Source organism: Notothenia rossii (assembly GCF_949606895.1).
Source record: "Notothenia rossii genome assembly, chromosome: 9".
NCBI classification, from domain to species: Eukaryota; Metazoa; Chordata; class Actinopteri; order Perciformes; family Nototheniidae; genus Notothenia; species Notothenia rossii.
This window is the reverse complement of record NC_136907.1, coordinates 23,657,911-23,670,258: the sequence shown is the minus strand read 5'-3', so window position 1 is coordinate 23,670,258 and position 12,348 is coordinate 23,657,911. Positions and strand designations below refer to the sequence as shown.

General features: G+C 39.8%; 1 protein-coding gene across 2 annotated transcripts; it reads right to left on the bottom strand.

The window, feature by feature from the left end:
- Positions 1 to 448: 448 nt before the first annotated feature.
- On the bottom strand, positions 449 to 12,348 carry stip1 (stress-induced phosphoprotein 1). 2 transcript variants are annotated; one of them, XM_079651743.1, is made up of 14 exons: positions 12,292 to 12,348; positions 8,432 to 8,641; positions 8,192 to 8,333; positions 6,915 to 7,056; positions 6,413 to 6,578; positions 6,199 to 6,325; positions 5,821 to 5,923; positions 2,516 to 2,636; positions 2,248 to 2,344; positions 2,036 to 2,160; positions 1,908 to 1,944; positions 1,678 to 1,781; positions 1,039 to 1,214; positions 449 to 960 (listed from the first exon to the last, which is right to left on the bottom strand). In XM_079651743.1, exons 1-14 carry the CDS (start codon positions 12,331 to 12,333, stop codon positions 888 to 890), a joined length of 1,665 nt encoding a protein of 554 aa, XP_079507869.1. In that variant the 5' UTR covers positions 12,334 to 12,348; the 3' UTR covers positions 449 to 887. The 2 variants fall into 2 exon arrangements, with proteins under 2 accessions (XP_079507869.1, XP_079507870.1); XM_079651744.1 differs by lacking the exon at positions 12,292 to 12,348 and adding an exon at positions 11,673 to 11,819.

Genomic DNA, 12,348 nt, shown 5'->3' with positions numbered 1-12,348 from the left:
TCTACAGTATTCTTGCAGACTGCAACTGGCACAAGAGCTTTGCCTCCAACATTTTAATTTTTGACTAACAGTATAACAGTACAAAAACAATAACATGGCTGCCTTAATTACTGTATCAACCTCAATCTTAAAATCACTCATCAGTTTCCCTACACTCTTAATGGCATCATGAAATGCCATTCCAGTCCAAGTTATGTTTCAACATCCTCAAGCTCTTAAATCATGGAAACACAAAGCACATTTCTGATATTATTTCTGATTAGCTGTACACACATAATACATTCAACCAAAGACCGCAAGGCGGAAAAACTAACCTGGAATATTTCAGATAGGTACAAAAATAATACCAAACATGTGAATGGCCAATAGATTCAACTTTCTACCTGCGGCAGGAGATCAACCAGGAAGGAGCTGAACAAACCTGAGCGTTCAGCTTTAAAGCACCATGTTTAGTCAAACTTAAAAAAAACAAGAGTTAACAATGACTTATGTTGACAATTTCTTTGTTATCTTCATTAGTTTTTTTTTTTTTATATTGTTTATTTCCTTAAACCCTGATTCAATAGGAATATAGCATTATCTGCTTATGGGTGCATCTCCCCTTTAAACACGGTGTGTGCTGCTGCACTAAATTGTGCCGTTTTATTTTATGTAATAGAGCATCTGTACACATGAATCCAGATTTTTTCCACCAAGTCTTCCAGATGACATACAAGATGCTTTCTTTAATACATTGAAAAAGTGAAACTGATTTTAAAAAAAAAAACATACCATACACACAGTCTCAGGGAGACTAATGACAATATAATTTTGAATTTGAAGGCAAGAAAGGAGGATGTCATATTTTGAATGGATTTGCACGTTGTCTTGGAGTCTCTTGGTTATCATCAACGAATGGCTATCAGTCCGACATCAATGAGTTTCTGAATCTTCTGAGCAATCACTGGATTCTTTAAGTGTCTGAGGAACGAAAAAAGAGACATTAACTTATCTGTGCTGAGAAACAGGAAGTGACTTGAAAACATTTCCTGGACTTACTCGCTAAGCGCCTGAGGGTCCTTCTGCATCTGCTCAAGGATCATGCGCATGGCGGGGTCACTCATAATCTGCTGCACCTCGGGGTCAGACATGGCCCTCTTCTTCACGTCCTCGGGACTGTCAGTCCTTATAGACGTCTGACTGAACATACAGCGCTGTATTCCCTCTGTGGCCTCCTGAATGAGGAGTAATGGAAGAAAAACAATTGATCATTAGCAAGCATATATGAATAAGTCTCCATCGTCAGAGTAGTTGTTTTATAGATTTAGGTGTTGAGCATTTGCTTAGATTTGATGGTCCCCAAATCAATTCCTACAGATAACAATGAATTACCATGTTCCTGTTTTTGAGAAAGATGACAGAATATTGAATCTATTATTCTGAGTCACACTACACCTGAAAATGGAATTCAGGTAATGACTTATCATTCAAAAAAAAGACTAAGTACTTAAATATGTATATTGTTGGGTAACTTGTGTGTCTTAACACGTGGCTTGTGTGGTCATTTAATCTTTTAATGCTTTGTCAAGCACTTTGTGACTATGTCTGGGAAAAGCACTTTATAAATAAATGTTACTTACATTCATGTAAATTATTATTATTTTCCCAGGATTACGGAGTTAGCAACCTGTGAAATACCTTTGAATTAGATTCGAGATCCAGAGCCTTCTGGTAGACCTCCATAGCTTTAGTGAAGTCTTTCATGGCCTCCAAGGCAGCACCTTTACGCGTGTAGCCTTTGACTGTGGAAAGATGTAGTTGAATTAGGTGTAAAATCAAAAAGGATTTTTTATAAACTGTTAAGAGTAAAACAAATACAAATAAAATAACACTTTTATTAAAGTAAAATGTTAAGTGTTTCTACTTACTGAAACTGGGCTCAAGTTTGATGCACTCTTCACAATCCTGATTAACAAAAATAATATCATAAGGTCATTTCTTTGCTACAATCTCTTTTAACTGACTAATGAAGAAGCAGGGTGAGGATATGGTGTACCTTCAGGGCAAGTTGAAACTCCAACAGCTTTGTGTAGCAGGCAGCTCGGTTACTGAACAGTTTGGCGTCCTTGGGGTTTCTCCTGATGGCCTCGGAGTACTGTTTCATGGCTAAGGGGTAGTCTCCTGTGGAAAAGTATGAGTTCATCTTTAAAGAAGTTCTTAAAAGAAGAATTAAATGATTATCCAACGAGCATTACAACAATTACATACCTTTTTGGAAGGACTCATTGCCCCTGCTCTTCGATTCCAGGGCTAAATCGGGGTTGATATAGGCTACTTTTGCCTCCTCCTTTAATATCTTCTCCGCCTGCAGATCCAATCACAATATCAAGGTATAAGTCAAATGCCCAGTTATGTTTTTATTCCCGCTAGACTTTTCCTTTTTCCCCCCCCAATCAGACTGAAACTTTACCAATACTGTCTAATGTTCTGAGTCACAATAACGTTTATTTCGGTTAGAAATCAGCTTTCACTGCACCTGTTGGCACTTCTTCAAGACATCCGGAGTACGGTGCTCCGTCAAACTCTTGTTGAAATACTGAACTGCTTCTTTGTATTGTTCCTGCTTGAAGTACGAGTTACCAATCCTAGCCAAGGCCCTATACAAAGAGAAGGAGGAGACGGAACAAGATAAACATGTCATTACATCAGAGAGCTGGAGCGCTTGCTTTCTTACCCGAAGACTCAAAAGCAAACCAAAGAGAATGAGGGAGCTTTTCTTTCGAGTAGTGGACAGTTCAGAAATAAATAATTCTTATGAAACTACTGGCTAAAACAATGGTCCTAATTCCACCTTAGAGCTTGTGACCACAATTAAAAGGTTAAGTAGCAGTAACATCACTATGTCCTCTTTGGCCAGTATGAAGTGTGGAATAATAGAGCAACACTGACACATCATAGTTTCCTATACAACACACATTTTCTCGTCAAATGCTGCCCAAATCCCAACCTGGGGCCTCATTTAGAAACGGTGCGTAAGCTCAAAAGATGGCGAACGCCAGTTTCCACACAATGTTTGCGATTTATAAAAAACAAACTTGACGGGAAAATGTGCGGTCCTCCACACAAACTCTGACCCATGCGTACGGCACAAAAATGGGAGAGACGAGAAACTGTGACACCGTTGGCAGAAGGAAGAATGGAGAGAAACATGTGGAAATAATACCATAAATAAAATGTTACCTCTCATTTATAATTTATGAAGAATACATTTCCACAAATTGATTAAAGCCAATTTTAAAATGATTTAACAAACACCTGTTTGAGACTCCTAAATGCACAAAAACATAACTTGGAGAAATAAATAAATAAATGTATTCTCATAAATTATGCGGTAAGATGAAGGACAGAATTACTTTTAAAAAGTACACCTATCATGCTATATTTAACTGATATATGGTATTGTTTCTGTTTTAAAATTACCAAACAGATCATGCATTTTAGCCATGCCTCATTTCGCTCTATTTGCTGTTCTCCAGCCCTGTTTTTGCAGGGGGCTGATTCTGTGAGCTGCAGCTGACCCACGCCCCCCTGCAGGAGAGGGGAGCGTGCTCTGATCAAGTCAGAGAGGGGGAGAAAAATAGATCTCCGTCCTCCGTGTTTTATTATATAGAGTCGTTGTTAATTTGTTTTAAAGCTCAATAAATAACAAAGAAGACCTTTGACCGGCACTTTTCTAATTTTGTCCGGAAGATTTAAACTTTAACGGACATCTACTGGAACTCTGGCGCACGGTCCCCTCGTTCCTTGGAAGAGGCGGAGAGGTGGGTGTTTGTCATCTGCTGGTGGACTAACCAGAGAGAATTACAGTGCTTGCCTTGACGGGGAGGGATTGCATTGAATTACAGCAGCGGGACCAAACGCTTGAAGGGCAGAAGGGCAACCATGGCAACCATGCGCGTGAAGCAGCGTTTCCGCCAGGGGGCCGTCTTGCCATCATTTGACGCCCTTATTCAGCTCGGGACGCCCTGAACGCGAGCCGAGGGCGTCCAAAAAATATTAATAATTCGTGAGAAGATATCGCTTGAAATGACGAAAAGGAAAAAGGACAAGGACATCCCGCTGTTGGAGGGGCAAAGGAGTCTGGTGGGATTATTTTCGGAGTATTGAAGACCGTTTCCCCGACATCGAAGGTGCCTGCTACAGGACAACACGGAACGTGCGCGATTTGGACACGCTGAGCGGGGGGGTTTTAGTGGAGCGCGTGAGCTGCGAGCGCCAGAGCCTCGCAGCAGCGAAACTGAGGCTCTGTGTTAAACTGATAACATGAAGAGCTGTTTGGAAACAGCCGGCGCTTTAAGAGAGCCGAGCCAAATTATCCGGTTCACTAACGTAAAAAGATAGTAGGCCTATCTATAAGGGACGGCTCAAGTCAAAATTCAAAACAACCTCCCCCCCCCCCCCCCGCTCTCGGGGTGGACGCCCTCTCAGCCCTGGTCTGGCGGAAACACTGGCGGGAAGTCTTCTTCGCTGCTTTTGTGGCAAACAACAGCGCCACTTACAGGCCTCGCATATGTACTACAGCGTCTCCAGAACTTTCGAGCGACAATGGCCGGCCGTGGCCCACATTCCCTGATAGCTGGAGAGTTGGCCCAATAGCCGTAGCGCCACTTTACTGACGTCAGTAAAGTGTTCAAATCTGGATCAGTTTTTATCAGATCCGTTGCAGCCCCTTTTTTAGAGATTTGGGTATGGAGGAAAATAGAGAGGGTTGTCTTTTCTGACACTTTGTGAGTTCCTTGGAAGACATATTCATGTATAAAAAGACGTACAAAAGTGCATTTTGCATGATTTTTAAACTGACCCTGTTTTGCATTTCTATAGGTTGTATAGGAGCATGGTTTTATATACACTATCATGTTTAATCGTGTTTTATGCCGTTCGCCAATGGCCTACTTGATAAGTCGCTCGTAAAACAAAGGAGGTATGGAAACTAAGAACACCATATGTGGTAAATTGTACAGCTAATATAACACAACACATTAGTTGTATTTCCTTTAACTGGTGGATTATGGATATATAGTTGCTGATCGAAGGCTGGAACACAAACAAATAATTCAGATCCAGTCGTCATGAATCCACTCCGGAGGGATTCCCTGATAATTTTCTTTATTAAGGGGGTGTCTCCTGTCCCCGGTACGAACACACTGCCTGAGGAAGGTTAGGGTATGTGTATTTTTTTGTCATTAACCTTTTTCGGACCACTTATTTATTTATTTTGTTGACGATCCGACCTCCATGCTGCTACTCTGGTTCAAACTGCATCCACCAAACAACATGATTTATCTCGACCTCCCCAAAATAACCAAAATCTGACACGGTGTGAGATTTTTTTTTAAGCTGTTCTGTCGCCATATCCTGCGATCAGTCAAAAATGAATGAATGGGCGTTTCTTTGAATATTTATAGGCAAATATGGGCATCACGTGAAGCCCGCAAAAGCTGCGCCGTATTTCGAGTCGATTGTGATTTATAAAAAAGGGAAACGGGCATAGGATGTGCCGTACGCAAGTCCTGCGCCGGTACGCAGTCTTTTATGAATCGAAAATGTCTGTACGTATTTATTTGCTTGGTCCTACGTAAGCAACCTTCCCACGTTAATCCTACGCAAGGCTTTATAAATGAGGCCCCTGAAAAGACCGTTTATAAATTAATGAAGACATTTTGTCGTACAAGACCCACAAAATACATATCCTGCCCTCTATGTTATGAGGCAGTATGTGGGTACATTCACTCAAGTAAAGACATAAAATAAATAAAAAGACATGCTTTTTACAGAACTCACTTTGCAATTTGTCTGTAGTCTTCCCGGTTCTCTCTGCCAACATCGATGGCCTTCTCACACAGCTCTCGGCACTTCTCAAAATCTCCCTTCTCAAAGTAGACAGCTGAAGGGACAACGAAACAAAACGGAGTACACATTTAACAGTGGTGGAAATTATAAGCTCATAATAATCATGGCAGTTCCTACATTTTGGTTGAACTGAGGCTCAACTGTTGGCAAGTTTAATGGGTCAATATTTCAAGAACCAATCCTAAAGTGTGATTGAAACATTTTCCCATTTTATATCCAATATGTGAGAAATTCGGAATAGTCAGTTTTAGGCACGTTATGGGTAAGTGAGCTCAAGTGTGAAGCCACCTAAGGTGTAAGAATAATTACCTCCTTGATTCGATATATACGTCATGTTGGAGGGGTCATGTTTGACTGCTTCTTCGTAATGTTTCAGCGCCGCTTCAAAGTCCTTATTCTTATATGCAGTATTCCCAAGTTCCTTCTCCCTCACGGCCTGTTAAAAAATAGGTAATTAGAAAGAGGCAAAAAGGCTTGAAACTTAAATGTGAAAAACATGATGTATCGGTTCATCATACTTTACCTTTCTCTTGTTTTCAGGAAGGTCTTCGTCTCTGGGAGGAGGGGGCTGAGTGTCTTTGGGTTTGGGGGGAGGAGGGGGAGTGGTCTCCTCTTCTTCATCCATCTCAGAGAGGTTCAGTCCCAGCAGCACAGACAGAGTGGTCATCACTCTGGGATCCTGCAGCTTCCTGCAAAACAGTCCACAGTATTCAGGGCTACCGCATCTTTTATTTAAACTTAACTTCAGTTTCTGATTTATTAAGATTGATTTAAAAAGGCTCCTTGAGTATAATTGATTTTGGAGCTCCAACATAGAAGATGATCTTCCACAAAAATCAATACAATAAATGTAAAGAAAGTGGGCTTACAATTACCAAGTAACGTGGTACTGCTTTTCCAGAATTGTGTACAATTCTACCTAAACTAAGCATCTTTTTGTTTCTCTGTACTGCCTCAAGACATCATTTGTTAGTCATTAATCAAAGAAAGTTGTTAAAGTTACACATTTCTGAAAATACACATACGTGCCAAGCTCCGATGGTTTGCTCCTGAGCTGCTCCAGCAGTTCTCTGTAGCTGGGGTCGGACAGAAGTTCACGGGTCCTTGAGTCAGTCTCCAGCTTCTGATACAAGTTGGGCATGGCGAAGGGGTTCATCATTGATTTCTCTGGTAGAGCAAAAATGTATTAGTGTAATTGATATGGTCATACAAACCAGTCACTGCTCCATAGTTTCTCTTTTGTTAGCTGTACTAAGTGGGCACACAGTACATTTATATCAAATGTAATATGCCCTTCAATAGTGTTTTATTTGTCAAATAGTCTACATATGTATATATTCATGTTTTGCCTTGTATGATGCGAGGGTCTAAGGACAGAGGGTGTCGTATTGTCATACTGATATTCTGTACAAACTATGAAGTCCACTGAGAAAAATGTAACATTTGTGATATTGGGCTGTATAAATAAACATTGATTGATGGTCAACTTTAATATTTTCACTCTTCCGTTAAATATTCTATTTTAAGATGTTTATATTGTATAGGATGCCAACATATTTTGCACTGAGTCAGGATTAAATACAGCAGAGCTTCCTCCGTCACCCCTACTACTCGTCTATTGTCTGAATGAATCACAATGCTCCAAACACAAGTGGACTGCCGACTCTGCTTTGGAGCACCCACAATGCTATTAAAGCAGCCATCTTTCAGGGTATATGCAGGAATCCTGAAGTCAAATGTAATACCTTTTTGAAGACCCTTTCCGTACATTTTAAGACCTCATCGCCACTTCAAGTTTTAACCGGTTATATTGGCGACACACTTTACTATATACAGTATTGATTGTCCTTCCTCCTTATCTTCCAACCATTTGGACGCAAACTTGCATTTCCTCATAACGATGTTGTTTAACAACCGGCGTAAACGGACTTTCGCGCGCTATCAAGCAGTGAACGTGTGATGTCCCGTTCAGATGACGTCAAATCCAACGGGATGCCATAAATAAACCACAATGAATCACACTACACACCTACGCAATGGTTACATTCAGGCACACTTTAGAATACAGCCTCATTGGACAATTTATATACTTATTGAAAACAAGCTACAAACTGTAATACCTTGGAAAATGCCGTTTAATAGCCTTAATTTTCGCGAAATGTATTTATCAACTTGTAATACTTTTTAAGACCCCGCGGACAGCCTGTCTTTATATCGACCCACTCACAAGGGAAAAGTGACTCACATCATAATACAATTTTTTCTGTAGAATATAGAACATCAGAAATACGACAGTTAGTACCTGCAAGCCGGGCCTCAATGTTCTGTAAACCCTCCTTTAGCTGCTGGTTGGTTGGCTCTTGCCGGAGTCCCTCCTGGTAAGTTGCTTTTGCGTCTTCCAATCGGCCAAGAAATTCCAATGCTGCAGCTTTGCGGGAGTAGCCCTGGTTGATTGGAAATGCAAAGGATATAGATTGCATTCAAAATTGTATTTGCTATGTATTTTGTCAATAGAATAATTGCAAAACAATTGACATCTCACCTTGCCCCAGTCAGACTTGATCTTGATGGTCTGACAGGCGTCCTGGAGAGCATTCTCGTAGTTGCCTTTCTTGGCGTAGGCAGCGGAGCGGTTACTGAACAGGACATGGTTTGAGGGGTCAAGGGCCAAGGCCTCGGTGTAGCAGCGCACAGCCTCATCAATATTCCCTGCACTTAGCGCCTTGTTGCCCTGGTCTTTCAATGCTGAAACCTAACGAGCCATGCAAAAAAAGAAAAATTGAATTAAGCAATGAGATAATATACAATACACCAGGATGCATTCCGCTTTGGATCACTTTGCAGGGAAATATGTTACAAGCTTCTAAACTTTATCTGAAGTGTTTCTTCCGATTGAGTCTCCCTGTAAGCGGAGCGCTGCGGCCTGTGCCGTCAAAAGAAATGTACCCCATCCCGGCAGAGAAATAGTCTGTCCGAGACAAAAACACAAACCTCTTAAATTGCACTTTTCATATGTAACTGCGCAGGCCCAATTGCAGCAGTGTTTTTAAACTGTCATCGGCTCTCACTGCAGCAGGAAAATAATCTCATCTGCTCTTTGTGTTGACCATAGAATGTAGCTATATATAAAGTGTTCATGTTTACATGAAGAGTGAGCATGCACTGGTTTCATTTTCTTAAGATGGCCCTACATTTAAAAAATGTCTGTTCCAGAGTATAAACACTGCCACACTTTCGTTCAGATCTAAAACCAGTTAGGATAAAGGACAGCAAAGCATTCTGATGATGCTCTAGAGAGCGGGAGATATTGAATATTTAAAGTGGACCTATCATGCTATATTTGAAAAATATATTGTAGGGCCATACCTATATAAAAACATGTCTATGAAGTTTTTTTTTCAAAATACCAAACAGATCACCCATCGTAGCCATGCCTCATATTGCTCAAACCCCTCTTTTGCAGCCCTGTTAGAGAAATGCAGATTTTGGGACCTTAGCTTGAACAAAAATAAATAAGGAGGCGGAGCTAATGCCAGAGATAGTTAAATTCGGTTGTGATAAAACGCCATCATGTTTAAACCACGTCAAGGATTATTTCTGAAATAGTATGGAGCTCAAATGCTTTTTCTCTTGCAGGTTTATCACAAGGCGAGTTCTTTATTTATTTCCTGCTTTAAAAAAAACAAATGTGCTCTTCAGTACAGGGTGTTAGCGATGCTTGCTAATGTAAACAAAGACGTCCAAAACACGTCAGGCATTGTTTCTGATAGCTACTTTCTGTGGGTCCGCCAACATCACAGCGGATGGAATCTGTATCTGCTAGTTGTACACCCGTTTTTAAAAGATTTGGGTACGGAGGAAAAGAGAGGGTTTTATTTTCTGACGCTGCGTGAGTTCCCCGGGGACACATATTTGATTATAAAAGACATCACAAAGAGCATTTTGCATGATAGGTCCCCTTTAAGCAAGATTGTTCCCAACAAATCGTCACTAATACTACTTATCACACTGCATCTCCAGAGTATGTGACGAAATGAATTACACACTAGCTGTTACTCTGATCGGAAAACAAAAGTATTTCTATTTGGTTTATTGTTTGTTTATCATTATTATTTTATTAATGTATGTTTATGTATGCACCAAAAACACCAAGACAAATTCTTCACATGTGTTAACCTACTTGGTACCTACCTGTTTCTAATGTATGTTACTGATTATATTTGACAAATCTAGTTTCACAATTCTTTACCTAATTTTTAAACCAGTCGCAACTATGACAAAATATAAAATCTGTAGAATTAGCCAAAATGATGATAAACCAAGCACTACTAGCAGCATCAATACATAATTGTTCACAGAATAGTTCATGGAAGGAACAGATACGAATGTGTATCTCAGTGTGGTCTGGTTATTCATGATTATGCTTTATTTTGGATTGTGTCATATGTGTATAATGAATTCCAAGTATACTTCATTTATCCATAATTTAAATGGGGGCTGGAATGATATTATAGTATAGTTTTGACGAGAGAAAGCAGGTAATTCAAGGGTATTTGATGGAGACACTGTGGGTTTGCAAAAAGTATTGCTTTATTTTGATCTATAATGTAAAGTGGAACATTTACATTTTCGATGACTTACCAGGTAAGGCATTACAATATAACTGTGGTGGAAATTAAGTACATTTACTCAAGTACTGTATATATAACTAAGAGGCTCCTGTGCTTTACTTGAGTATTTTAATTTTCTGCTAATTTAAACTTCTATCCCACAATAATTCTGATTGTTGAGCTTCAGACTTTTAATAATAATAATAATAATAATAATAATTATATATAAATAGGTTAAGTTTAATTTACTAATTTATACCCAATAGTACAGTTTTTCAAATTAGCTTAAGATGTATCAGATGCAATATATATTAACTTCTTCCACCACAGTATATTTATTTGTAGGACGATGTAGCTGAACTGTGAAAACGACAAACTGCGGCTGTAGCCATGACAGCGGCGCCGTGTGCATCTAGAATAATCCCCGGTCTGAGAGCAGGCTGCTGAGGAGCCGATCCAAAAATACTCTGCAGCATGTGCTACTGGCGGACCGCCGCAGTAGCTGTCGGCATCCTGACACAATCTTTCAACAGATATACATCTACTGGCCCAATTATGATTTTCATTTGTCCGTCACCTTATCAATGATAGAGTTCACATGGTGAGCTTTGACACAATGATTCAGTAACTCAGGAGTTATTCAAAGCCATTATGCCGGTGATTTGCTAGGAGTTAGCAAGACATAGACAATGGCTACAGAGGCAGGCAAACCTCAGTGTGATATTTTTCAACGATAGAGCAGCCGTAAGAAGTGTAAGTCATATGTGCTAGCTTAATGTTAGCTAACCTTATAGCGTGCAATTGCAAATTAGCAAGAACCGCACGCAGATGCACGTTCAGTTAATCTTGTTGAATTAGCACACTTTGAATTCCGTTTAAGCTATATTGCAGAGTCGCATTGTCAAAATATGTTGTGTTGGTTTGATTACAACCTTAATCGAAAACATCAGCCAAACAGCTAATACACATTACTACCGGATTGACGCTAAGCTAACGAGCTAACTAGCCGACTGGTAAAGGCAAACAGTGAAGTCAAGGTGTAGAAAGGTGTCTACATTGCACTACTTAAGTATTTAACTTAATGAATCTCTACTCTATTCTAAGTTCTATTGTAAAGATATGTAAAATTGAAGGAAATAAACCAAAAAATTAAGATAGTTCTATGCCACTCACTTTCTCCATGGTGCAAGCATGAGGTTCCTTCCAGAAACTACTGCGTACAAGCGCCTCCCCCGGAACACGCAGGTTGCCAGTTTGGGATGTAGGAAATACGCGATCAACGCTGAGATTTATGTCTCACCAGGAAACTTACTGAAACTTCTGGAAGATCATGGAACAAAACAACAATGTGTGGTGTTTTTCATGGTATATTCTAAGGGGAATTGGCTGACTGATAATAATTTAGGGACAGATCAGTTGGTTGATGATCATGGCTGGACATTAGAGGGCAAACCTCGACGCATAATAACATAAAAGTCAATCATTAGGACTTTTCAATGACATGTGGAAGGAGTACACAAATATACTAGGCTATCTTAATACCTTCATGAGTGAAAGATAACGTGTGGAGATTTATGGCATCAAATATGATAGTCATTAATCGATACTCATTATTTATGGCAAGATTATATTACACAATATGATATTACAGTTTCATATGATGTATAGAAGATCACCTTTAAACATATGGTGCTATGGCCAGTTATCACTGATATGTTTTTAAATAGTTTTAAATACAAGAACTGACGGTTTTACCATTTATCTTAATCATTAGCAGAATCAGAAAATATACCCAACGTAGACAATGGCCCTGTCTCAGGTCGACTATTTTCATTTCCTCGTTCCTCGG